Source organism: Eretmochelys imbricata, chromosome 10, assembly GCF_965152235.1.
Source record: "Eretmochelys imbricata isolate rEreImb1 chromosome 10, rEreImb1.hap1, whole genome shotgun sequence".
In the NCBI taxonomy this organism is placed as follows: Eukaryota; Metazoa; Chordata; order Testudines; family Cheloniidae; genus Eretmochelys; species Eretmochelys imbricata.
In genome coordinates this window covers 18,665,529-18,692,625 of record NC_135581.1, presented here as the reverse complement: position 1 = coordinate 18,692,625, position 27,097 = coordinate 18,665,529, and the positions used below count along the sequence as shown (strand labels likewise).

General features: G+C 42.3%; 1 protein-coding gene across 2 annotated transcripts in view; it reads left to right on the top strand.

Moving 5' to 3' along the window:
- XYLT1 (xylosyltransferase 1) overlaps positions 1 to 26,881 on the top strand; it is a 311,032-nt gene extending 284,151 nt beyond the window's left edge. For both annotated transcript variants that reach the window (XM_077828347.1, XM_077828348.1), the window contains 3 exons: positions 3,518 to 3,713; positions 13,273 to 13,606; positions 26,219 to 26,881. In XM_077828347.1, the coding sequence (XP_077684473.1) occupies positions 3,518 to 3,713; positions 13,273 to 13,606; positions 26,219 to 26,541 (853 nt within the window). In that variant the 3' untranslated portion in view covers positions 26,542 to 26,881. The remainder of the gene's footprint in view (positions 1 to 3,517; positions 3,714 to 13,272; positions 13,607 to 26,218) is intronic.
- Positions 26,882 to 27,097: the final 216 nt, after the last annotated feature.

Sequence of the window (27,097 nt, the reverse complement as noted above, 5' to 3'; positions counted from 1 at the left end):
TGGGTTGGGTTCCTTGGCTGTATCACTTTTGCTGTAGGGCTGGCAGCCACGCGACATCAAATGATATTGCAGTCACCACCCCAGTTTATTTCACACTGCTGTAGGCACCACAAGGAAAGCTGTACAGCTCAAGATCACATTCAGAGTCAATCCCACGCTGCAACCAGTGCCTGTGAGAAATTGTTGCTGCCCAAAAGATTGCTATAAAAGAAATTGTCTGCCAGACTTCACCTAAAGAGGAGTAGACCACTGCCTCAAAAAGATGCACCCCCAGCAGGCTGTTCTTGAACTAGATGATATTACATGTCGACATATTCAGTGCAAGCCATATTAGAGGGTGCTGGGACTTAATTTATTTCTTTTCACCTCTAGACATTTTTGCCAACTGCTGACATGAGACAATTTACTCAGACTGTTTCATGGATACTGTAAATATTTGCTGCAACATATACATAAAACAGGAGGCCTTAGTATTCAGAACAGAAGTTAGTTTGTTGCCTGTACTGGCTGCAGGGATCTGTTTGCTGTGTTTTAGCAGAGTCCATCAGTGTCAGCCTTGTTTGTATTCTGTCTTCCTATGTTTATTTCTCATGCTCTAGATATTTCAGCCTTGGTGGTACTGGTTTCTTATAATGCAGCATTGTTCCTGGCTGGCCGTCTTCATTGCTAGCTCCCTGTGGTATTATATTGTGGGGAGTCTAGTTTTTGTGGGTAGATGTGACACCAGCAGGCTTTCAATGGGTCTGTCACATATCTGTTTCTGAGTACTTACAGTAGACTAACAGTTAATTACAGGATTTTAAAAATAGCAAGTGATACTAATGCCAAAGCCATAAATTATACCTTTTTCTATATTGTTAAGAAAATCTTTTTCTGGATGAAAGAACCAGTGAGCCATAAGTTTGTCATTTAAATCTATGGCCATGGTGTCTTTTATTTCAAGAGCTTAATGAAAAGCTACTAAATCTCCTGGTTAGTCTTTCTACGGGCATATTGACATAGCCAGTTACTGTACAGCAAACCAGGTGCCAATCTGCAGCGCACCAGCTTGCCATGCACTAACTCGCTGTGCGGACAGTACGGCAGTGCAGTGGAAGTCCTGGAATGCGGCTCAGTGTACTGCAGTATAGTCCACTACGCTGCATGCTGGGATTTTCACTGCACTGCTGTGGGCAAGCTGGTGCACTGTAGATTCGCACCCTGGCTTTCTGCACGGGATCTCGCTGTGTAGACCAGGCCTAAGAAGTAAAAATGATGATGATCCTGGGCACAAGCAATCCCAACCTTCCACTAGTTGTGTTATAAAAAGTTTGGGCCAGCTCCTTCTTTCCATTTCACCCATGCAGCCCTGCAGAACTCAGTGAGTAGAACACGTCCCTTTGTGAATGAATCCAGTACTCATGAGAGCAAGACTTAGTTGCATTGACTTGAATTGGGCACTATCTCAGCCAGTGCATCTCCTGTGCCCTGACTTGCAGTGCCCTCTACTGTTCCCGTTGTGTGACTCTCTTGAAGAAAGCATACCAATCTTTGCATACAAGATGTGATGGTTTTGTGACGTGAGTCTCACGGTCAGTATGATGATTTAATTTAAGACTGGTTGGAGTTGGAAGAAAGCAGCAGGAAAAGAGCTCTGTGGTGCATCCAGTCATTGGAAGACAGAAGGGCTTTCGTTGACTTTGTATTTTTAATTTGTATGTGGCAAATATAATATTGAGAACTGGTTCAAGATGACCACCTTAGAATTTTAATGTAATTCATGTAAAAGAGGCATCCGTTTTTACTGTAGCAGTGATGGGAACTTGGATGAGATGGTGATGGGGTCCATAAAAACAGAGAGACAGATAATGAGAGATGATAAAACATATACATAATAAACAGACCTTCTGCTTTAGTGTCCAGTACTGCTTTCAAATATTCACAGGTTGGTAGGGCTGTTTGCTACAGTTACTTTATGGACTACTCTTTACATCTGTACATTGGTATCAAAGGCTTTCTGAAGTCACAAGGGTAAGGAATTTTATAACAGTAATTATGTAAACAGTGGACATTTATTAATGTCATAGAACTGTCACCAGAAAATCTAGAAACTGGCCAAGCTGCATTTCTCTCCTTTTGCTTGGAAAGTTTTTCTCTTTGGCGCACATCCTATAAATTTATTTTTTCTTTTATTTTGGCTTCTCAGCCATGAGGCAGAAAGACCCCAATCCTGCAAAGACTTACATACTTAGCTTTACACACTGTAAATAGTCCACTGCGAATTGAAGTCATCAGAGCTACTTATAGTATATAAGATTAAGCACATGCAGAAACAGGGCCAAAGAAGGAGTGGATTCTCCCTGAAATTCAGTGCAGTCATATCTTCGAATGGAAGGCCCTTCTCATTGATACTTAAGGGTTGTTAGAAACGTATCAAGTCTGTAGACGCCAATGCTATGTAACTGTATTTAAAGTAATGCTTCTCTGTTATCACATTATTCAGAACCAACTGGTATAAACACAATTCACAGTTTCTTCTCAGCAGAGTTCCCTTGCTGGAATTTTGTGAGCCAGAATAGGGAGCATTGGCAGAGCTCTGTGTATGAGAGAGGGAGTAAGAGGCTGCTTGACTTTGCCCCACCCTAGCCCGTGCTATTAGGGTTTCTTTCATGAAATCCAGGGTATGTCTAGACTGTAATACAGAACCTACCATACCAAGCCTCAAAGTCCAGCTCAGCTGACTGGAGCTCACAGGGCTGCAAGACTAAACATAGCACTGTAAACATTCAGGCTCGGGCTGGAGCCCGGGCTCTGAAACCCACCCCCCCGTGGGGTCTGAGAGCCCAGGCTCTAGCCCAAGCCCACATGTCTACATTGCAATTATAAAGCCCTGCAGCCTGAGCACAACAAGCCTGAGTCAGCTAACCCAAGCCAGTCATGGCCATGCCGGGGGTCTTTTACTGCAGTGTAGACATATCCCCACTATCCACCCCCTCCCTTACAAAATGAAATTAGAGAAGGACTTGAACATGGCTTGAAATTGGATATCCCCCTCTTTAAGGAAAGTTTGGATTTGGTTTTGACATGGATTTCACTTTGGACTGGAACCCCAAATCTGAACACCCCTAAATCTGGGAAAACTTTGAATCTGAACTTTGTAGCTTGGTCTCCCCACCACTCAGTAAAATAATATCTTCAGAGTTCAAACTGTCCACCTTTGTGCAGGACCTTTTTAGCAGAAAGGATTAGTAAGTAAATGGAATTTTGGGGCCCAAAGAGACAGCTTAAAAGTTTAGCTGTGAATGCCTTTTAAATGAATGCATGTTCTTACTAACAATTTTTTGTTTGAGTAATCAGAAAAGCCTAAGAATATCTGATACCGAGTAATGAACAAATTTAAAATCTCTTAATGCTAAAGCAGCATATGTCATAGTTGAAACGAATGTCCTTTTAAACCATTAGCCCAAAGTAAATGGTGATTTCATGTGTCTGATTTTTCATAATCCTTGTCCATTTGCATATACTGTGTGTTTTACAGGTACTATCCCATGGGCCATCCAGTTTCAGTCCAACTCTACTTCCTCGCTGATCGTTTTCAGGGCTTCTTAATCAAACATCATGCAACAAATCTGGCTGTCAGTAAACTAGAGACTTTGGAAACTTGGGTGATGCCAAAGAAAATGTTTAAGATTGTTAGTCCACCAAGTGATTTTGGAAGGCTGCAGTTTTCAGAGGTAAGCGTTCCTAGCTAGAGCAGTCCTCGCCATTTTGCCAGCCAGGGCACATTTTTGGTACTTGCCCCCTTTGTGCAGCCAAGCCAAAACCAAAAAATGCCCACAGCCTGCCAATTAGTGGAGCAAAAAAACCCAACCAATCAGCCACATCTTTTACAAACAACTGGTGAATTTGCATGTCAATTCATCAACTTTTTCCAATGGAGAGTGGCTCGGTGCATTAGTGCACAAGTCCTTCATCGCAGGAAATATTGATGAAAATCATGATTTATGGCCCAACCGTGTAACATGCTGAGCACTTCCTGCAATATTCTAAATGCCCTCAGATCCCCTGGAGTTAAGTGGCAGATGAGGACAGCTATCTCACAACAGGTGGTCAGTGCCTTACAGGAATTATCATCTGTGTCAATTTCCCCTTCCAGAGAGACTCGGGGATGGGGGAGAAGGTCACTGCAGCTCCAGATTGAGATGGACTGTGTGATGGAGCCAGCTCTTTTCTCTAGCCCATGCTATTAGATCCTCCCTCTTGTGAACCCACTGAAAAAAATTAAAATTAGGAAAAATGAAACTACGTATGGATAGAATGTTGATGTAGGAACATCAAAGAGAAAATTACCACAGTAATGGTTGAGATTTACCCACAGATTCCGTTATTTCCTCATTGGATTTGTCCCATTATCTGACACACACACTGTAAAAAATGTACCCCTAAAATGCATCATGAGAAATATACCAATAATAGAATCGGACATCTATATTGTATTTTAAACATATAACTGTCTAAAACAGTTAATTTCATGATGTTAGGCCACAATTTTCAATTAAAGCATAAAATTGATTGAACAAATTTGTTCCCAGTCATTATGGCTAAGTCCATAAATTATCGTCTTCTTGGGCAATTAAGAAAGGCCTAGGTAGGATTCAGTGTATTGGTGTGCGTGGCAAATCCGAGACATTAATGTCCCATTAAGAAGATGAATGTGGGATGCATTCTGTTTATCAATGTGTCTGGTGGTTGACTTGCCATTTCGTGCAGTGATAAATTGTCATACAAGCTGTATTTCTTGTGTTTTGTAGCACTTCTGTTGTTTGTTAGGTTCTTAATTCTACTTTAGCATGATTCCTGATTTAAGTGCTTCTAAGTTTGAAAACATGTGGGTGAGCAACAGAAACAGTTCATCTAGCTGAGTGACAAAATTTGTTTAAAGTACTTGGGTGTCTATTTTAAATACAGTGTTAATAAGAAAAAGAAAAAATCTTGATTTGTATCAGTTCCTGGAAAAGGCCCAAAATCTGTCCTAAGATTGATGCCTGTGTCCCCATTGACCTCAGTGGGAATCATGTAAATGTAAGCAAGGGAAGAATTTGACACTTGGTGAGTTCCCCTCACTTCAGAAGGAAATTTTTCTTCCATTGGAAACAGTCATCAAGATACACTTGAAAAGAGTTTTGTTTGCTGTGTCTGATTGTTCTCTCCTTTCGCAGTTGATTCATATTAAGACAGACTAGGAAGCACAAAGCCAATCATTTTAATCATCATTTAATCATTTATTTTCTGACTACCCTTGGAAAACAGATCTCTCTGCCTTTGGATCCAGCCTTGCTCCCTAGTGTACGTACAGAATAACTCCATTGGCTTTAGTCAAGGCTGACAAGCTCCACAACTGATCCACCGTCATTCTAAATGACATTTCTTGTTTCTGAAAGATCTCATGGCTGTAAAATAAATCAGTCCGTGCTCCTACTATGAGGATTACCACAGTCTTAGGATCAAAGGCTGTGAGCTAAGCAACCAGACAGAAAACTCAGGATGATGGTTATGCTCGTCATGTCATATCTGTGCTGCCTTTCCCAATAACTTTCTTCTTGCGATCAAACAGTGAATTAGGATTGGCAAGGTGGTTATTGGCTGGGCACTGCAGTCCTGTTGCTGGCTCACAGAAATGAGGCCAGCAAGAAGAGCACAGGGAGGCTGCTTCAAAATGTGCGGCAGGTAGGACTTAAAGTTTACAGTGGTCATTGTGGTCCATGCATACAACCAATAGGATAGCACGGGTGATAGGATCACTACAGTTCAGATTAGGCTTATGCTGCTTTTACTACTATTATGGCTACCACTCCCCCATTTTGCTCCTCAAACTCCGCTTCCTGACCAGCGGGTTTTCCACAACACCAACACGAGGATGAGACAGAAAGGTGTGTGTGATAGACATTGTAAAGGTGCTAGTGTTGAGGTACCAAAGTGTTGGCAAAGTTTACAGCAGAGTTGCAGTTGCACAGTAGATTCTGACCACACTTTATTGTGTTGAATTTTATGATTAGAGGAAATATCAGAGTGAAAAATTGCTAGGGTTCCTCCCTCCATCCTCATCAGATGACAGCCCCAGACCCCTCAAAAATGATTTGTACATAGCATGCATACTGTGTGGGTGTCCTTCTCATCTACTACAAACCTGGATTCATGCTATATGTTAGGAAACCTGAAATTTAATGCACTTGGAGGGGAAAAGATTGATTTAATTTAAAGTTTTAAATTACTTCAGCTCTAACTGTACCACAGGAACACTAAGTTCATTTATGGCCTTGTTAAAAGTTGTGATTCATCACAGAAAATAAAATAAACTAGGTGGCAAGCAATTAGTGTGCATTGTGTGAACCTAATGGTCCTACTTATGAAGAGCAATGAGAGACAAACCCATAATCAAGGCATAATTTATTTTGGGGAAATTTTATCTTGGGATTGAACAGGGATGGAAACAGGAGCTTTATACGAATGAGACAAGGGAGAACTCCAGCTTCCCAAGTATACCCAGCACTCACACCTTGTTCTGGGATCCCAGAATAATCTACCTTGAGAGAGGTCTATAGTATGTCTGTCTCTATAGAAAACTATCATGCCATGTGATGTGGTACAAAAATTTTTCCACTGTGGATTTGGAATAGACGATTTACTCTTGGATGTCAAAGCCACACAAGAGCTCTGCAGCTTGTCCCAAATGACTGTTAATGAAGCCTTGATACCGGCCCACATTGTCATGCTCTCTGTGTGTTCCACATATGGTATCCAAAACTTACTTTAAGAATGTTTTAGGGCAGGGCTCAGAGGGAGGGATAAAAGTTCTCAAAATTGCTTAAAATCACCTTCACTATAAAATGCTACAACTTGAAAGCCTCAGCCTCTCTCCTGCACTGAAATCTGCTCAGCACAACAGAGTGTGTGTCTGGGAAGGACATCAAGAAGCTGGTTGTGATTTCCTGATTCTGTGGACTGATCTGCACTGGCCCTGGCCCCAGTGTAGATTAAAGCAGTGCCTGGTCTGCTGTAATATGCTTCATCTAGCTGAGGTCCCCAAAGGAACGTACCACAGCTGGAGACTGCCAGAGCACACTGCGTTCCAGCCGTGCTACCTCTCTGTGTCCAACATACCCCTCACTCCTTCAGCTAGGGACTCCTTCTTGCTACGTCTAGGCTGAAGCATGGGCTTTGAGTCTGTCTGAGAGTTTTATGCTTTGGCCTATCATTGTAGTATCTGACCAGCTTCCACATAACATCAATAACGAAGTCCCTAGTGGATTTTATAGAGTCTCTGGCATGTCTCCCTTTTTGGAGTAAAATCTCTTCTTGACGTAGGATCTTTGTGTGGGGTTTTTTTCCCCCCATTGGCAGGGGTTTATTTGGTAGAAGGGGATGTCAGTGCGTGTGTGTGTGTCATTTTTATGGTGGAAAGGCTTGGTCGAAGAGGAAGGTTTTGCGTCATTTCCTAAAGACAATCAGACTCTGGATTCCTCTGATCCCTTCTGGAAATTGTTCTGTAGCCGGATCCCCTTGTCCAAGATTGGTTTATGCGCAGCTCTCACGTGCTTCATCTTGGGCTTTGTGATGTGCGTTGCCATAGAGCGCAGCTGTCATTTATTCATAGATTGAAATGTGGTCTGTAATGTTGCTGGGGCTTGATCCAGTAATTGCTTTGAAAATTCGGACAAAAGCCTTAAACTGGCATCAAAAGCCGACTGTGAGCCAGAGGAGGGACGTCAGTATGGGTTCGATGTGCTCCCAGTGGCCTAAACCATGGAGAAGGCATGCAACTGCATTCTGTACCAGCTGGCACCTGTGCATCACCTTCACATTCAGCTTCCATCTGGTGAATTACAGTAATCCAGCCTAGAGGTGACGAAGGCATAGATCACTGCAGCCAGGTCCTTGTCCGGAAGGAAAGGACAAAGCAGGCATTTTTAGATACTGATGCTAACCTGGTCATCCAAGCTTAGTGAGGAGTCAAAGATCATCCCAAGGTGTCACACCATTCTGACAAATTGGAACTGTGTGCCTTCAGTGGAAGGTGGAGACAGTGACTCTGCTGCTACTTCAGAGCATTTCCCCTTTCTGAGCAGCATCATGTCAGTCTTTCCTGGATTCAGTTTGAGCCAGCTGCTTTTCATTTAAGAACTCATTTCTGGAAGGCATGCTGATATTTGAGAATGAGATCTATACAGCAGAACACCAGAGTTACAAACTGACCCATCAACCACACACCTCATTTGGAACTGGACGTATGCAATCAGACAGCAGCAGAGACCCAAAAAAGGAGGGGGGGGGGGCAGCAAATACAGTATAGTACTGTGTTAAATGTAAACTACTAAAAAAGGGGAAAGTTTAAAAAAAAAAAGATTTGACAAGGTAAGGAAATGGTTTCTGTGCTTGTTTCATTTATATTAAGGTGGTTAAAAGCAGCATTTTTGTTGTGCATAGTAAAGTTTCAAAGTTGTATTAAGTCAATGTTAAGTTGTAAATTTTTGTAAGAACAACCATAAAGTTTTGCTCAGAGTTACAAACATTTCAGAGTTAGAAACAACCTCCATTCCCAAGGTGTTCATAACTCTGAGGTTCTACTGTAGTTAAGTGTCAGCAGCACACTGTTGGCCACTGAGTCCATGGCATCTCCCGGTCTCTCTCTGCTCTCAGGTAGAGAAGAGAGGTTATTATGGATCCCTGGAGAACTGCAGAGGTGAGGGTAGCTACTAATTGCCAGTCTAAGCTCTGCTGGAGAGGAACAGTTAGCTCCACTGTAGTGCTGGGTGACGTATCCTTCTGTATCAGGCAGGTGGGCTAGTAGTCCCTTGTGGTCCACGGTTGTCAAAGGCTGCAAAGAGGTCCAGCAGTATGGACATGGAGCTCTTGTCTGTATGAATGGCTAAAGGCCGTTTTTAGTCTCACCAGAACTGTCTCTATGGCATATCCTGGTCTGAATCCTGGTTATGAGACATCTAGGATGTTAGCTGATATCACATGTTGGAGATTACTACATAAAAGGAGACAGAACAGGAGTTGAGAGGTCTTCAGGGTTTAAGGGTAGGCTTCTTTGAGGATTGGGCGAGCTATTGCATTTTTAAAGGAGTTAGGTTGGTGTGCTTCTCTGAAGGAGACATTGGTCATTCCTGTTAGTAATGGGCAAAGTTGTTTGCTGGCTTTTACCAGCAAGGAGGGTCATGGATCCATTCCATAGGCTGTGTCTGTATTATTTTTCAGGGCTTTTTGATCTTCAGCAAGTGTAACAGGGCCACACTCAGGTGGATAATACAATCTGGTCAGGGAATTTTCTTTCCCATTTAGCCCCATAGTTATGCAATTGATCTTATTGGAGAAGCGGATGCTTGGGTCTGGGCTATGGAGTCTGGGTTAGCCAGCTCACTATATGAAATTGCTCTGCTTGCCATGATTCTGCTGCGTTAATGGTGGAGAATTAGCAAGCTTATTTTGCCTCCTTTGCTACAGTGATATAGTCCTGTAAGAGGCATTTCTGCTGCTGGCAGATGAATTCAGAATGTTTTTGCACTGCTGGCATTTTAGTGTCCTGCCTGTGCCCTTCCTCTGCAGGAGTTCACCTATAAACTGTGCTGATCGCCTCAGTCAGTGTGGGTGGAGTGGGTGGCTTTGGGGCCTACATATCGATGGTAGTGCATATCCAGAGATCGTACAGCTGTATCTCATCAGCACCTAGGCATTGTGTTTGGGTGGCTAGTTCTCCTAAGACGAGATGAGAACTTAGAGAGTACAAGAGTCTAGTGGCAGGCCAGCTTTGGGTGTTCACCACCCTCATGGGAAGGAAAAACATAACTTAGGAACGGCCATACTGGGTCAGACCAATCAGCCTCTAGCTCTATATCTTGTCTCTGACAGCATAAAGTACCAGATACTTCTGGCACTTGGCGGTTTCGTGACAGCCGGAGTGTGGCTGTGCATCCCCGACCATCTTGGCTAATAGTCACTGATGGACCTTTCCTCCTTGGCAACAAGTTCCACAGGTTGACTGTGCGCAGTGTGAAGTACATCCTTTTGTTTGTTTTAAACCTGCTGCCTATTAATTTCATTGGGTGACCCCTGGGTTATACTTTTTCTTCACGCCATTCATGATTTTATAAGTCTTTCTCATATCTCCCCTGAGTCATCTCTTTTCCAAACTGAAAAGTCCAAGTCTTTTTAATCTCCCCTCATGTGAAAGCTGTTCCATACCCCTAATTATTTTCATTGCCTTTCTCTGCACCTTTTCCAGTTCTAATATATCTTTTTTTGAGATGGGGCGACCAGAATTTTACACAATATTAAAGTTGTGGGCTTATGACATTTTCTGTTTCATTATCTATCCCTTTCCTAATGGTTCCTAACATTGTTAGTTTTTTTGACTGCCTCTTCACACTGATCAGGTTTTCAAAGAGCTATCCACAATGACTCTAAAATCTCTTTCTTGAGTGGTAGCAGCTAATGTAGAACCCATCATTTTGTATAGTTGGGATTATGTTTTTCCAGTAAGCATTACTTTGCACTTATCAGCATTGAATTTCATCTGCCCTTTTGTCTCCCAGTCACCCAATTTTGTGAGATACCTTTGTAGCCCCTCGCAGTCAGCTTTGGACTTAACTATCTTGAGTAATTTGTATCATCTGCAAATGTTGCCGCCTTACTATTCACCTCCTTTTCCATATTCATATTCATGGTAAATAGGCCTAATGGCCTGCGATGGGATGTTAGAGCGGGTGGGATCTGAGTTACTACAGAAAATTCTTTCCTGGGTATCTGGCTGGTGAATCTTGCCCATATGCTCAGGGTTTAGCTGATCGCCATATTTGGGGTCGGGAAGGAATTTTCCTCCAGGGCAGATTGAAAGAGACCCTGGAGGTTTTTCGCCTTCCTCTGTAGCATGGGGCACGGGTCACTTGCTGGAGGATTCTCTGCTCCTTGAAGTCTTTAAACCGCAATTTGAGGACTTAAATAGCGCAGACATAGGTGAGAGGTTTTTCGCAGGAGTGGGTGGGTGAGATTCTGTGGCCTGCATTGTGCAGGAGGTCGGACTAGATGATCATAATGGTCCCTTCTGACCTTAGTATCTATGAACACTTGTCCCAGTACAGATCCTGGGGGGGATCCCGCTATTTACCTCTCTGCATTCTGAAAACTGACCATTTAGTCCTACTCTGTTTCCTATCGTTTAACCAGTTATTGATCCATGAGAGGACCTTCCCTTTTACTCCATGACTGCTTACTTTGCTTAAGAGCCTTTGGTGAGAGAACTTGTCAAAGGCTTTCTGAAAGTCCAAGTATGTGGTATCCAGTGGGACACCTTGTCCACAAGCTTGTTGACTCCCTCAGAGATTTCCAATAGATTGGTGAGGCATGTTTTCCTTTTACGAAAACCACATTGACTCTTCCGCAACATTCCATATTTATCTGTGTGTCTGATAATTTTGTTCTTTACTATCATTTCAACCAGTTTGCCTGCTACTGAAGTTAGGCTCCCCAGCCTGTAATTGCCGGGATCGCCTCTGAAGCTGTTTTCTAAATAGAGGTGGTACATTAGCTATCTGCGGCTCTCCTGGCATAGAGGCTGATTTATGTGATAGGTTACATTCCACAGTTAATATATTTCATATTTGAGTTCCTCGAGAACTCTTGGGTGAATACCATCTGGTCCTGATGACTTGTTACTGTTTAATTCATCAGTTTGTTCCAAAACCTCCTCTACTGACATCTCAATCTGGGACAATTTCTCAGGTTTGCCACCTAAAAAGAATGGCTCGGGTGTCAGGATCTCCCCCCATATCCTCTACAGTGAAGACTGATGCAAAGGACACAGTTAGATAGTTATACACAAACATATGCTATAATAGGCGGTTTGGGTGAAAAAAATGCCTTTTGGAAAGGACTGACTATTATGTATGCCTTCATGCTATCTGTTTACAGATATTTCTCTTTTTAATGTATAAGCAAAGGCTGATAAGTTCACATTATCCGTGGGTTACAGGTGAGCCATTAAATCCCATATTAAGTGCACTGAAATATGAAAGCTACTAGGAAAATGAAAGGTCTATTAAATATTTACTGTGGGATGTGAATCAGCTACTTTACTGCTAGTAAATAAAAAAAGAACATCAATGCTGTGACAGTAAGAATAGGGCTTACCAGTAATAACCCCCGCTACCAATCAGGAAGGGAGTGTTGTGACTGGTGAGGAGGTGGGGGGAAGCGTCTGATCTGTAAATTAAGTAGGGCCTGAATCAAGTTCCGTTGAAGCCATTGACTTTGAAGCAACTGGATCGGACCCAAACTACATGATTCTGCCAATCAAGGTTCAGTATACTATGTTTGGTTAAAAACGGTGCTGGGCAAAAGGGTGGCATGGGAATCCAGTCTGAGTCTGCGGTTTCCTTACCTTTGTCTGACTATAGATTTTTCCAAATTTTCCTCTTTCAACAACAATAGCAAAGCAAAATAGAGAGAAAACCTCTCCCATTCACAAAGTGTCGAGTCAAAGGCTCGCTTAAACCCATATCAGGTCATTGGATTCACTGCCATTCTTGCTTTAACTTTTGAAACATGGGCATCTCAAGAGACCATCTAGCTGCCCAAATCAGCAATTATGTACCTAAAACAGGCATTTACATGTCTACATGCTCTTTTGAACATCCAACTCAGGATTGAGGATTTCCTGCTAATGTGTCCATGTGTAAAAACTAAGCTCCCCTGTCAAGCTAATTTGTGCTTATTTCTTACAATACATTAAAAAGCTCTGATCTCTCATTACAAACTGTCTGTACTGTGCAATGCACATGGATTAAAGACAAAAGCTACTGCAGTGAATATTCAGTAGCTACATTTGGACCATAAATTAATCTTTTTTTATTTATTGCTTAAACACTAAATGTTCTAAGTTCTCATTCTGGATCAATAATCTGCAAACTTTAATATTTGCAAATGGGCTTTTTTTTATTTTTAAAAATCTTGCTACAAAATTTAAGTTTGTATGTTGAATTTCCATTCAAAGCATGTTTTAATGCCAGTATTATAACACTGACAGATCCTGATTCATGTCATTGTGCAGAGGTACCGTGTGTGTTTCTGTAAATAACATAGATTTATGCCCTGATCCTAGAAGCACATACACACGTTTTTAGCTTTAAGCATGTGAATAGTCCTGTCAATGAGAGTGGGATAGAATTTGCAGGATCAGGACCTTCAGTTTGTTTACAGAGACAACAGTAGTGGTAATATTGTCTTTAATTTCAGATTGGCACTGACTGGGATGCAAAGGAAAGGATATTTCGGAACTTTGGAGGACTTATTGGGCCGATGGATGAACCAGTTGGCATGCAGAAGTGGGGAAAAGGCCCTAATGTCACAGTCACTGTGATCTGGGTGGACCCTATCAATGTAATCGCAGCTACATATGATATCCTTATTGAATCTAGTGCAGAATTTACTCACTACAAACCACCTTTGAATTTGCCACTGCGGCCTGGAGTCTGGACCATTAAAATTCTGCACCACTGGGTACCTGTAGCTGAAACCAAATTCCTTGTTACTCCTCTTACATTCTCCAACAGGCAACCTATCAAACAAGGTAAGTGTTTTTTGTAGGTATAGTAGGTATTAAAGTTTTCAGAATAGATGTGAAGTACTAGTATCAAAGAGTATTTCATTCACTGTCAATGCTATGATTAAAAATCATAGTACCACTACATAGGGAAAGTACCAAAAAAAGGAATAGTTTAGATATTAAATATGAAGAAGCTTGTGTTTTGAAGATGAGTGCAAGTAGCTGAATCCATTCTGTAAAACATAGGAACTTTGGACAAAAGACTATTCATTTCTATAGAATAAAGGATTTAAAATATACACAAACCAGAACCTAAAGAACTTTTAGACATTTCATAATCAAAGAGCAACTATGCAAACCATAATTTAAGAATACAAGCAAACAGGAATAGGCCATTTCCTTTCTTTGCTGCTTCTTTCACTTATTTGCTCAAAGAGGTTTACACTGTTAATATTGTGTGCTTGACAAAGTCCTTATGTATAATGGTAAGAATATTAGTTTATGAAATGTTGGATTCATCAAAATTACCTATGATGTGTGCTATAACCCATCTCCTTCCCAAACAACTGTTCCAACCTTTCACCATAGCTGTCTAGACCGTCCCTGTAACCTCAAGATGAGATCCTGTGCATCTGAAATTGTACCTAATTATGCATTGTGACCCCAAAATGCTTAAGACCAAACCAAAGCTTATTCTCTTAAAAGAAAGGTACTGCTTTTCCTACCACAGTATCATCTAGCTGTCTAAACCATCTCTTCCTCTCTAATACTGTTAGAACGTGCTATTAGAAACCTTGACTGCAGCTTCCATTAGAAAATCCATTCATTTGAATATTCTTTAGCATGTATCAAATTTATTGGTGGTGAAAGCACTTCCAAGTCACACCTGTGAGATCAGAGCAAGTTTGTTGCTGTGAATATCTTTGCCATATTTTTTTACACTGCGAAATGTCATTAATATTCATAGTATCAGCCATTGTAAAGTGGCCAAATATATAAACCTATCCTATTTAGTTTTCAGAAATTCTTTGTCTTTCTGACAGAGGAGCAAATAAACTGAGTCAGGCATTTACCTTACAGTGTAACATGCTGCTTCAGTAATACAAACATCACCAGGCAACTGCTGAGAGCAAATACAATCCTAATCTTCCTGACCAGGAGCTTGATTCCACACATTTTTTACCAGAACAGCTAAATTACTGATTTTTAACTTCTCACATGTTTGGATGGAGTACATTTTTGGGATTTGAGTCAACCAGCTCCTAACTGTGGGTGTTACTGATTTGTCTCTCTTAAATTAATTTATTCTATGTTCTTTGCTAATTTAACTGTCTAAATAGGTTGAATAGAAGATGTAGCACATACCTAGGCTGTGGTAGCAGTTACTAACTTGCTTCTTTTCGCTACATTGCTTTGAGTCCCAGTGGACAGTCCAGCATTTCCCAGACTTTAGTCAGGAGGCTTCTCTCTGTGAAGTCAAAGACAAAACTCACATTGGTTCAAATTCTAAATCCAGAATGATTCCATTGATTTCAGTGGAGTTACTCCAGATTTACACTGATGTAACAGACAAAAAAATTGACCCATTGACTTCCGTGGGAGAAGACAAGGCCCATATACTTTTTGTTAAACAGCCAACGTTACTGCGGTAATTGTAGTTTACTAGAGGTGTTAGATATAAAGCTTGGAAGCAATATTGTTTGCTAAAAGCAAACAAAGAAAAAAGCAGCAGGAGTGCTTTGCTAGTGACGTATTATCTCAGAAATTTGATGTGAAAATGAAAGAGAAATTTAATTCCAGGGGCAGATAGAGAGACACCACTGTAATTAAGGTTATATCAGCATTCACAATGAAAATCTCTGTTGTTTTCTCACTCAGGCACAATATTGTGCTCCAGGCAGAAAATTGTCATTTAGATTTGATTTCCCAGCTTTTGTCAGTTTGTCACCATTTTAATATTTAAACAGTTTTCTATGCCAAATAAGGACATTGTGCAACTATGGCAGAAAAATTAGAACTTCTAAAGGAACAATTTCTGTTACAGTTACAAACAATACAAAGGCTGCCAAAAAGGCTTATAGAATCAAGGAACAATGCTATTAGTCTTGTTTTAAGATTGAAAAAAAAAAATTACACATCAGCATTACGTTCAGGGATTGTCAACAGAAGAGAGCAATTCATTTTTATTAAGAGATTTTCTAAATAATTCTGGCAAAGCTACCAGGCACATTTAGTTTACTTCAACATCTAAATGAAGAATGCCTTTTTACATTTCCAACTAATTAGCCCATGTGCACTGATGAGGACATAGGAGAGTTGCTAAGGGCAACCAGAATGCCACAAAGATTAAACCTCTGTGCAGAGTTTGGGAGGGGACAGAAAAGGAAGAAGATGGTTACAGAGCTATTAGAGATGATGAGATGACACAGAACACAAGGATCTGGGAAGCAGAAAACCTACAACCCCCCCACCCCGCAACTCACAGAGAAAATATGGACATTGATTTTACTTTTAAATTCTCACCAGTTATAAGTATATCCATCAGAATTATGTTATATGGCTTGGAAGTATCTTGAAGTTCTGGTTTTAATCCCAATTTTGAATGGGAACCATGCAGTACTGCTAATTCATGCACACTTTGTATCTGCTGAAGGCACTCAACATCACTTCCTATCTTGCTAGGCACCCAGCCTCCTACGGTCTGTTGTCTTACTGCTTACTAGGACTGATACGCTGTTTGTTTTAAGTACCATTTGATTGTTAAAACCCCTTTTAGAGAATAAGCAATTTACAACACATTGTTGTCGCACCATTTTTTTTTTGCAGTGAATGTTAGAGCTGAGAAAATAATTCACAGAATAAATAACTCAGGCACCAGTACTCCTGTATGGTCCAGCTGCTTTGTGCCACTCCAGCAAAGCTCTTCTGGCTACCTTGGGAATCCCTTTGTAAACAGCTCTAGTCCACCCCCTACTGGACCTAGTATAGAATATGCCACTAGGGAGGAGGAAAAAGGAACAAGTGCCAATGCCCTTTTGTGATCCCCAGGTACTGGAACGTTCCCAAGACAGCCAGGAATAACTTGAGGTGTGGGAGTGAAGCTGGCCCCTTGCCAACTCCAGGACAAGGGAGCCACACAGGCAGCCGCCCTTTCAGCTCTGCTTTGTCCTTAGGCGAGACCAGGCATCAGCCACCAGTGCTTTTATTTTTATTATTTTATTTTGTTCGCTGATCTGGAACAGTCTTATGTGGTTACTGGATATGCACCATTCAGGATTTGAGCCGGCTGTTGCAAAGGGTCTCTTAAGTCACATGATGCTAGTTCTTTTCCCTGGTTGGATGAATTGCCTTATAACCATGGGAGCTTTGACTCTCTCTTGGAGAGGTGGTAAATTCACTGACAAAAAAATCGTTTGAGCGCTGAGTTATATAACATGTCAGCAGCAATTGAAGGGGTCATCTTACTATGGAGATTATCAGCAAGGAGGTGGGATATGGGGGTGGTGTACGGGTGTTATGTTATGTAGGTAAAAGTGTTGTGTTATAGGAAATCCTGCATGTAAGAATTAAGGGGTTGTAAAAAGTAGTCGTTAGGACTGTTTCTGTGGAGCAGGCTCGGTGTTTGAGGGCAGAGCAGGGGTAGATTGCACCTGTTTAACACAGCTCACCTAAACACAAGTTTTGCCTTAGCAAAGAGAAGGCATCTGACTCTGTGCTACAGTGATCATGTGCCCTATTCCCTGAGTGTGCTCCACCACATGCAAAGGCAGAGGGCAAGTGTGATGGTTCTTGGGGTGCCCAGGACTGCGAGTTGCCTTGTTACCCCCTGCCTCCAGCATCTAAGAGAGAGAATTGCAGTGATTAAATGACACCAGCCTGTTAGTCACCCAATCACCCTCCTCAGGGCAATGCCATCCTCACTTTGTTCTGCGGGTCAACAGTAGGTGCACCCCAGTCGCTGGTTACTCACAATATTGAGTAATACTAGGTTTTCTATCCCCAAGGGGATGTTGAATCAAATCAGATGGTGTGTACAACTGAGGATCAGCTCCTGTGTAACATCACAGCACTGAGATACATTTATAGTGGAAACAATCATATGTTTATAATCAAAGGTTAAAAGAAAGTCAGTGAGGATAATAGAAACAGAAGGTTACATATAAAACAACATCAGTGCACACTATTTAGAGACTAAATTTAACTTTACCAGGCTAGTAGTCTGTCAAAAGAGCAATTTCATCTCACCCAAAGTTTACTTGCAGCATTTCCATCCTATGCTGCTTAGGATCCCATTTTCATGAATGTAGTTGCACTGCTCAGTTACTTACTCAGGTGCAGGGTAAAGAGGTGTCCTTTTACTTTCTCCTTATATCCTCCAAAATTCATTGTTTTGTCCTCAGAGTCAGGATTCCTCCCCCTGGGCTTATTCCCCACTGCGCTGACTCTGCGTTGCCATTACATCCTCATGTTGACTTCATATACAAACCTGGCCTCTGTTGTGTTGTCTCACAGTGCTTAATTTACACGTCAACCAAAGCATCCTTTGTCTTGCAAAAACCAGTTTGTCAATTCTGCCTTGATTCAGACTTTAGGACCATATTTTCATTTTGCATATATCACTTTTTCCATAATATCAGCACATGCATTTCACAACAATATTAATGGTCAGCGTGATCCTGGATTTCACTTAAGATCTTACAGGACATCATTTATGGATAAGTACCATGAAAACATTGTGCTAGCTGTAGTGAGTTTTTCAGGCCTGTTAGGAATTACTGTTACAAAGCAGTGAACCCTTTGCTGGTGGAGTTGGGGAGCTAACCTCTGGCAGGCACAGACATGGCTTCCTCCCACTAAAGCCAAGAGGTACCTCATAACCCTGGGAAACATCATGTGTAGCTAAGGCATTGAGGGTTTCTTAAGGTCACAGCGAGTATATGTGTTATGAACTTATTTGGTCATTGCCGTAGAGGGCAGAGTTAAGGTTATATTTTGTGTACCTCAACTCTTTATTTCCTGGTTTTCAGAGGTTTTGAGTTTTGCTGAACTTCACATACTGGAAAGGCACAAGATACTACTGGGCAATCTTAACTCTGCATTAACAAAGGGTTTCTTTCAGTGAATTTCCTAGGTTGTTTTAACAAAAAGAAAAATGTTTTGTGTAGGAGCTAGTGTTCATTTAGGCGACTGTAGTTATCACATAGATTTGTGGTTAAAGTTCTACGGTGGCTACTTAAATGTAAAGAACGTTATGTGATTCTGAAGGGCATAGCACTTTGTTATAGTGGAATTATCAAAATCCTCGTGCTTTGATATGTTTGGAGGGTGGAGTTCCTGACAGGGCAGGAAGAGAAATCCCAGACATGGTCTGCGTTCCACAACCTTGACAGTTTTTTACCCCATGTTGGTTACAGTAACTTTGAGAAGACTGGTGTGTCTTCGTCCTCCTTCAGCTCTCTCTCCAATCATACCACCATTTCCAGCTACCCGTCCCCTTTCCATCTCATGAGGCCATTAGCACTTCAGGAACCATTAGCATGTAAAAAATGGCTCCTTGCTGTCTGGCATTCTGTGCTGCTGCATATACATATCACAGGCTGCAGCTTACTAGGCCTCACCCTTGGTTACATAGGCTGAGTTGTACACCAAGCTGGACTCTATGTCCGTACCACACCTCTCCCCCCAGGCGGGCCTCCCCACCCAATCCACACACCCCTCCAAACCAGCTTCCTCTTCCCCACACTCCATCCAGCCCCCCACCCCAGGCAGGAGTGGTATGTGCTTAGAGTTGTATTTCCTGGTTCTCAGACATTTAGATTTGCGTTACCTTAAATCTTCATTTCCTGGTGTTCAGAGCCTGAAGTTTACCACTCTCTGAAAGGCCACTGGGCACCACTGCACAACTTTAACTGTGTGTTAACTAAGTTTGGGGGCATTAAATGTCCTTGTTTTTTAAAACTATTCTCGTCAACCCCATTTACTAGCTCTCCCCCTTCCTGCCTCAGGCTCCTTGGCAATTCTCACGCAGGCCACAGAACGCACTGGCTGCATTTTGATCCTTTCAGTGCCCTGCATCATCTCCTTATTTCCCCTCACACTGCCTGCCAGCACAACTGGTTCTCCCTCTCCACAGAGAGACGTGTGTCAGCATGGGACCCAGAGTTAAGAAGCTGGGGAGAGGACATCGGAACAGTGCAAGGACTAGAATACAATCAGTGAGGATATTTGTTGGGGGCGGGGAGACAGATATGGGGAGGAGTATGAGAGGAAGGATGGTCCAGTGATTAGGACCTGGGACTTGGGAGACGTGGGTCCAGTTCCCTGCTCCACAAAAGACTTGTGGTGTGACCTTAGGCATGTCACTTGTACGTCTACACTTCGAGCTGGAGGTGCAATTTCCAGCTCAAAGAGACATACCTGTGCTAGCTTGATCAGAGCTAAAAAGAGAAATGTCACCATGGCAGCGGGAGGGGCTGGTTGCCTCAAGTACATACGTATCATCTCAGACAGGATCAGACTCACAGCAGCTAGCTCCTCATGCTGCTGCGGCTACATTTCTGTTTTAGCTTGCTAGATCAGCCAGAGCAAGCGTGGGTCTGCCTGCTCAAGCTGGAAATTACACTTCCAGAGTGTAGACATACCCAAAGTCTCAGGGTCCATCTGCACTGGAGCTGGAGGTGTAATTTCCAGCTCAGGTAGGTGTACTTGTGCTAGCTTTGATGAAGCTAGCATGCTAAAAATACCTGTGTAGCCACAGCTACATAAATGGAGGAGCGGGCTAGCCACCCCAAGCACAGTCCTGTCTGAAACCCAGTGCGTGTACTCAGGGCAGCTAGCCCACTCTGTCGCTTGCATCCTGCAGTTCTTCTGCAACCACATCATCCTCTCTGTGCTGTGTTAAGTTCTCCATTACATATGAAATATCCCAGGGGAGGATACATAAATCCCCTCTGGGAAAGCCCTTTCTTGGCTACTGTGGAGAGACACCACATCTGTCATTTCCCAAGCCAGCGTCTCAACTGTTTGCTGCTCCTGCTAGGAGGCAGAAATCTTTATATCGAGTTTCCTGTAGGTCATATGCTTCCTCCTAATCATGTGCCCTGCAACCACAACTCCCTTTTGATGGGACCCAAGGGTCATAACAGTGTTCTGAGTACATACCTCAGTGCCCTGTAACTATTACTTGATGTTAGTGAGTTAATAGTCCATATTTATAGATCATTCAGTTTAATGTATACTGGGAAGCTTTCATTTTGCCAGTTCTTTTGGGAGGAAATCCATGGTTACTCGCAGTTGCTCAATCAATATGAATTGCACCAATAAGGATTATAACGATGGTGAAACCTAGTGCCACAACTGCTGTGAATTCAGGTGTCTGATGAGAAACCAGAGGTAATGTGACAGATAAACATAAAAGCAGCAGCAGGCAAACACATTGCTTCAAAGGAACAGTTATTCACTAGGTTCTCATTCGGAGAAAAACCCTACAGGCAAAAGGATTTGCTTAGAAATTTAGTTCATATCCAGTTGACAAGAAGCCCATTAGTTTCACAATGAGCAAATGCAACACTGTCTTGTTTGCAGCAAGAAAAGACAAACAAAATGTCAATAAAAAATTACCTCCTTGCCTGAGGGGTTCCGTGGAATTCAAGAAAAACTCCAATCTGTATTGTTTTAAAAAATTACAAACACAGTGTTGTTATGCACCAAGCTAGCCACACTTTCCACTCCTCTGTCCAGCTCTCTAACTTCTTTTTCCGCACATTGAAGAACCCAAAAAAAGAGTGCTGAAGTTTTAATCTTTGCAACAGACTATGGGATGCACAGCCATTAGAGAGAGAGAAATTATACTAGGAAAAGCTACTGAGGAGTCAAGTGTGCACCCAGTGTGGAGAATCAACAATAATTGAAGCAAAATTTTTATCCTAAGAATGTAATTTGGAGTGAATAAGCTATATTTTGCACTGATGTACATCTCATGCCCACCACTGAAATCAGAGAGGTTTCACTGGGATATACTCTCTCACAAAGAATTTGGCTTAGTGACTGCAGAGTAATTAATTATCAATAATATGTTATGACCATGACTGTTTTTACTATAAAATGTATTTTATTTGTATGGGGCCTGATCTTACACCCCTTCTTTTTTTCTGTGAGAGGAGAGCAAGGTCAGAGCCAAATATACCAATTTAATATACAGTATCAATGCTTTAGCTACATATTGATGCTTCCCAGAAGTACCCAGAGTTGCGAGGCACCTCCCTACCACCTGGCTTTAGTGTAAGGAAGCCTTTTTCTGTGCCTGCCAATGGTCAGCTCCCCATCTCTACCAGCCATGGGCAACACAAGTACTCCCCTCTCAGCCTACACAGGCCCTGCTGTCTCTCTCCAGGAAAGTGATGGGCACACTCCAACCTCTGAGCATCCCCATGGTGTGTCCAGTCCCTCTTCCACTGGCTGCTCACAGAATTCACAGGTCCCACAAGAGTAGTACACCCCAGTTTGCCAGTTGCATCTCAGGATCACCGCTCTCCTTAACACACAGCACTTAGATATGTTTACAGTGGAAAGAAATAAGTTTATTTAACAAATAGAGATTTGAGAAGAAGCAAGTAGATGGAATGGAAACAAGTGGCTACATATTAAATAAAATCATAACAGGCATTATAGAGCGTAGCCTTATCTAACCAGGTCCTGCAGAGTTTAGCTTACCCCCAAAGTCTTTGTCCCAGCATTTTACAGCCTGGCTGGCTGTGACCCTCTGTTTATAAGACATGTAGACTGGCAACTTGTGCCCTAGGCGAAGTATCCTGGGTTTTCCCCTGTATTCCTAGATGTATTCCAACAATCCATTGTCTTTACTCATAAACAGGACAGCCTCCTCCGTACTCATTGTTTTTTCCTGTAGGCTTCTTTCCTGTTAATTTTTGCAAACTGTGCTGGTGGCTCTGTATGCAGATAGACTCACATTGTAAGTTACACAAGGGTCATCCAGGAAGAGAACTGTCTCCTATCCCTGGCTTGAACTTTCTGTTGAGCTGTCTTAACTTACATACCTTAAGAACATAGTTTTCAGTATAGACACATAAGTCCTTAAATATCATGTGTACGTACATCCTGCAATGATTAGGATGACCAATGCTTTTACTGGCTGTTCGTAGAGGCCTCACATGCCATGCTTTGGTGCACTATTATGTAGATGTTAGAGTCAGGACATGCCTATAAACCCCTATGCACCCTTTATGCCCTCTGCCAGTTGGCATCAAGGGGTCCCTGGGTCACAGCATAATGCGCCTTTTACAAAAGTTGCTTATGGGAGGCAGTGTGATCCTATCAATGAGGAGTCCGGAAATCTGAGTTCTGTTCTCACTTCTGCCAGTGACCTGCTGCATGACACTGGGCAAGTTGCTTTGCCTCTTTGTGCCTCAGTTTCCCTGTGTCTTAAATGAGGATAATGATGCCCAACTTTGTAAAACTCTTTTAAGATCAGTGGATGAAAAGTGTCAGATCTAAGTAGTGCAATTATTGAATTCCACAACCTGTCTTTTAAACCAAAGAAAAAGCTTTCCACTTTATGCCACAACAGGACTTCTATCAAATGGGAAATATTGTTTTATTCTCTTAAGCAGAGTATTCTGTTAAGCAATCTTCTCTTGCATAGCTATATACTACTAATAATATTTTGTGAATACCTTTCATATAAGTCCATCTAAAAAGGCACTATAAACTTTTACAAATGGTATGCCAACATTGTATTGCTCACCATTGAAATGCAGGCAGCTCCGTGACTTAACACATTAACTCCTCAATAGTGCAGAACAACATAACAATTTAATGATGGACATGCAAAATAGCATGCAGCTACAAGGAGGAGTTATGAAGTCAAAATATAATTGCTCAAATTCAAATTTGTGAAGGACCCAGAGATTAATAATACCCTTATTCCAGCAAAAAATGCTCCGGGATCTTTTAACAAGTGGCCAGTTCCTTGGTTTTGTGTTTGAGTTGAAAGTCAGTACCTCTGTCAGTTCAGTGTTACAGTACTCTATTTGTTTTACCTTTTTGCTTAGGCATTCCCTTTTAATTAATAGGGTTATAAACAATCTTGCATATTTAGTTGCTTCCAAAGCAGGAAATTGAATTATGTGTCCTTGTTTTGTTTCCTACTACAGTCCTCTGTCAGACACGCATTTCTGATAGAGCTGCATGGCACAAGCCTGTTTTGTCTAATGGGTTTGGGGATAGGCAAAATCTTAGCTAAAATAGGGTTTCAGATGAATAAAGAAGCATCATGGACATGAGACAGGAATTGTAGACACTAGCATGTGATTTCTGGCCTGTAAATGATATCTGAACATAGTGTGACTTTCCTAGCCCTGGAGGGACTTGAATGAGCCCATTTTGTGTTCTAGACAATGTGTATCTTGGCAAAGTTAAGCAAATCCTTTATGTAACACTGAGTGCTGATGTTACAAGAAGTGAACTGAGAACTGAAAGAAATAAGTGTATAAACTGAGAATTCACACCTGTAAGGCGTTTTAGCAAAAGGTACATAGTGAATATTTTCATAGGGCCAGATTCTGCTTCCATGTACCCAAGGTCGGCTCTAGGATTTTTGCCACCCCAAGCAAAAAAAATGTTGGCCTCCCTCCCTTTTTTTTGTGCCCCTCCGCCCCAACAGCGCCCCTTCTCCAAATCCCTGGCCCCATCTCCTCCCCCGGGCATCACCCCCCCACCCCCATTGCTTCCTGTGGCTTCCCCTCTTCGCAACCCCCACCCTAGCTCACCTCTGCTCCGCCTGCTCCCCTGAACACGCTGCCGCTCCGCTTCTCCCCCCTCCCTCTCAGGCGAGGGAGAGGCAGCGCGTTCAGGGGAGAGGCTGAGCGGGGGAGGGAGCGCAGGCAGTAACGGGGGGGGTAGAGGAAGCGTTCCCCACCCCAGCTCACCTCTGCTCCACCACTGCCGCCTCCCTCGAGCGCGTCGCCGCTTGGCTTCTCCTCCCTCCCTCTCTCGCCGCGCGAAACAAGCCTGGGAGGGAGGGGGGAGAAGCGGAGCGGCGGCCGCACACTCAGGGAAGCAGGCAGAGGCGAGCTGAGGCGGCGGGGGCACATTTCTAGGGGCGGCATGGCTGGCGCCGGAATGCCACCCCTAGAAATGTGCCACCCCAAGCACCTGCTTGTTTTGCTGGTGCCTAGAGCCAGCCCTGCAGGTACCTTACTCTACAAATAGTCCCACTGAAGTCAATGAGGCATATGTGTTGTTCAGGGGTGTGAAAAATCCACACGCGAGAGATGTTGCTGTGCTGACCTAACTCCTGGTGTGGACCGGGCCAGGCCTTGCTGTTGCCTCTTGGGGAGGTGGATTAACTACAGTGACAGGAGAACCCAGCCCATCACAGTAGTGTGTGTCGACACTGAAGCAGCAGCTGTGTCACTGTACCATTTTAAGTGTAGACATAGCCTTAGTATTTGCCTTTAGTAGGTTTATTATTCTTTTTGTTTCTGTTTTGTTTCTTTTTGTAATTTCATAGATATGACTGAATATTAAGATTTTGGGCAATGTGCCACATTTTAGTGAGTTAGAAGAATTGCAGCAAGGAAAAAAACCACAGTGCACTAAAGGGTATTATTAGGCATTACTCACACAAGAGCTTGAAATGTGATTTGCTATTAAAAATATGTTTCCAATAAAAATGGTTCAACCTGAAGTGCTTCCAGGAACCACATTGGGGTCATTCATTACATCAACCCCATCTACACTGTCCAACACAAACATCTTTTCAAGTTCTGGGAATGATACCACCCAGTTTTTGGAGGTAGGTCAAGCTAATAAATGTATGGTGACATATCCGCAGTCTTTCAAAGATAGGGAGGAGTGAATCTGTTCAGAAAAAACAGCCCCAAGTCTCAGCCATTTCCCCAAACCAAACACTTTAAGATAACACTTTAAGTCTGAAAAAGTTTGGCAGCCTTTTTTGTACCAAATATTATTTAACTGTTTTCTCCTTTGAAATACAGTTCCTTGTTCCTCTAGCTTTGATGTGATGATCACAGTGGTTTTTTAGGTCTCCCTTTCATTTCTCTGTCCTCATTTCACCATCTGAGGGTTAAGTCAGTCAGCCCATCTATGTTTGCTGTTGGGACAGAACCCAGTTGGAAAGTGTGGAGTTTAGGCTTAGAGCAGAACTGAGCATTGTTTAAATTCCAGTTCTGAACTTCACCCATTTTATCCGATTCTCCTGTAATCGGGGCAAGCTCTTTGGGAACTGGATTGTTCCATGTTTGTACAGCACCTAAGTTTAATAAGGTCTTGGCTCATGACTAGGGCTCCTCAGTGCTATGGTAATACAAAGAATTAATGATAATAGTAATACTTTCAAACCAATCTCCTCATTTTGATAATGTAGCCGTCTCATGATTTGGGATTTTGTTTGAGTATGGGAAAACCTAGAGCATGTGAGATCTAAAAGCCTGGCCCAACAGACCACACATCCTGGTTACACAGGACAATCTCAACACTGGTCAACACTATGGAAATGAAGTTTGATGCACCGGTAACCTTTGCATTTTGTTTAGGTCCTAGAGTTACATCCCAAATGCTGTATTTGTTACAGGGCTCTATTTTTTGTATTTTCAGAAGAATCTGTGAGGTTGCACAGTGGGCCTCCTAAGAACGCATACATGGAGCAGAGCTTTCAAGGCTTGAATCCAGTTTTAAATATCCCTATCAAGGCAGCTCAAGTGGACCAGGCAAAAAAGAATGCAGCGCTCATAGGTACCAAGCTGGAGAACTGGGTGGACACCTTGGTCAGCAGCATATGGTCAGCGGTGGATGTCTGTAGCACAGGTCCAACTTCCTGTCCAGTCATGCAGGCTTGCAGTCAAACAGCCTGGAGCTCCCTGAGCCCAGACCCTAAGTCAGAGCTGGGTCCCATTAAACCTGATGGGCGTTTGAGGTAGCATCTGGTATACCCTTCTTTGGCACAGGTTTTAAAAGAGAATTTAACCTTGCTTATATATGAACCTGACTACAGATTCCAAAACCTTGATGAAACTTTTTGTTGTCTATTTTTAAAAATCTGGCAAAATCTTTGGCATTGTTTCTCCTTCAGATTCATCAGTCTAAGCTTCAGCAGCACTGTGCATCTCCTCTGTATCTTCTATAGAGTCACAACCCTTCTTCATTCACTTCATATCTAAAAGGCGCCAACATTTTCTTGCTCCGATTATGAAATGGTAACATAGCACATCTGGTATGTTCAGAGGGTAAAAAAGAAGCAGTTGCTAAAAATATCTTCTGTCAAAAACACCTATGCATATTTTGAATATTTACATTTTAATTATTTTGCTACCATAAATAACCAGAAACTCCAATATATCTTTACCGGGAAGAATGATCTATAAAATATGGTTAAAATGTTTTACAAGATGTAAAAAAATTGGGACCCACCCTGATTATTTTTATAATGTTAAGAATTTCTAGGCTTGATTCATCATTGTGTTAACTCCAGTTTCA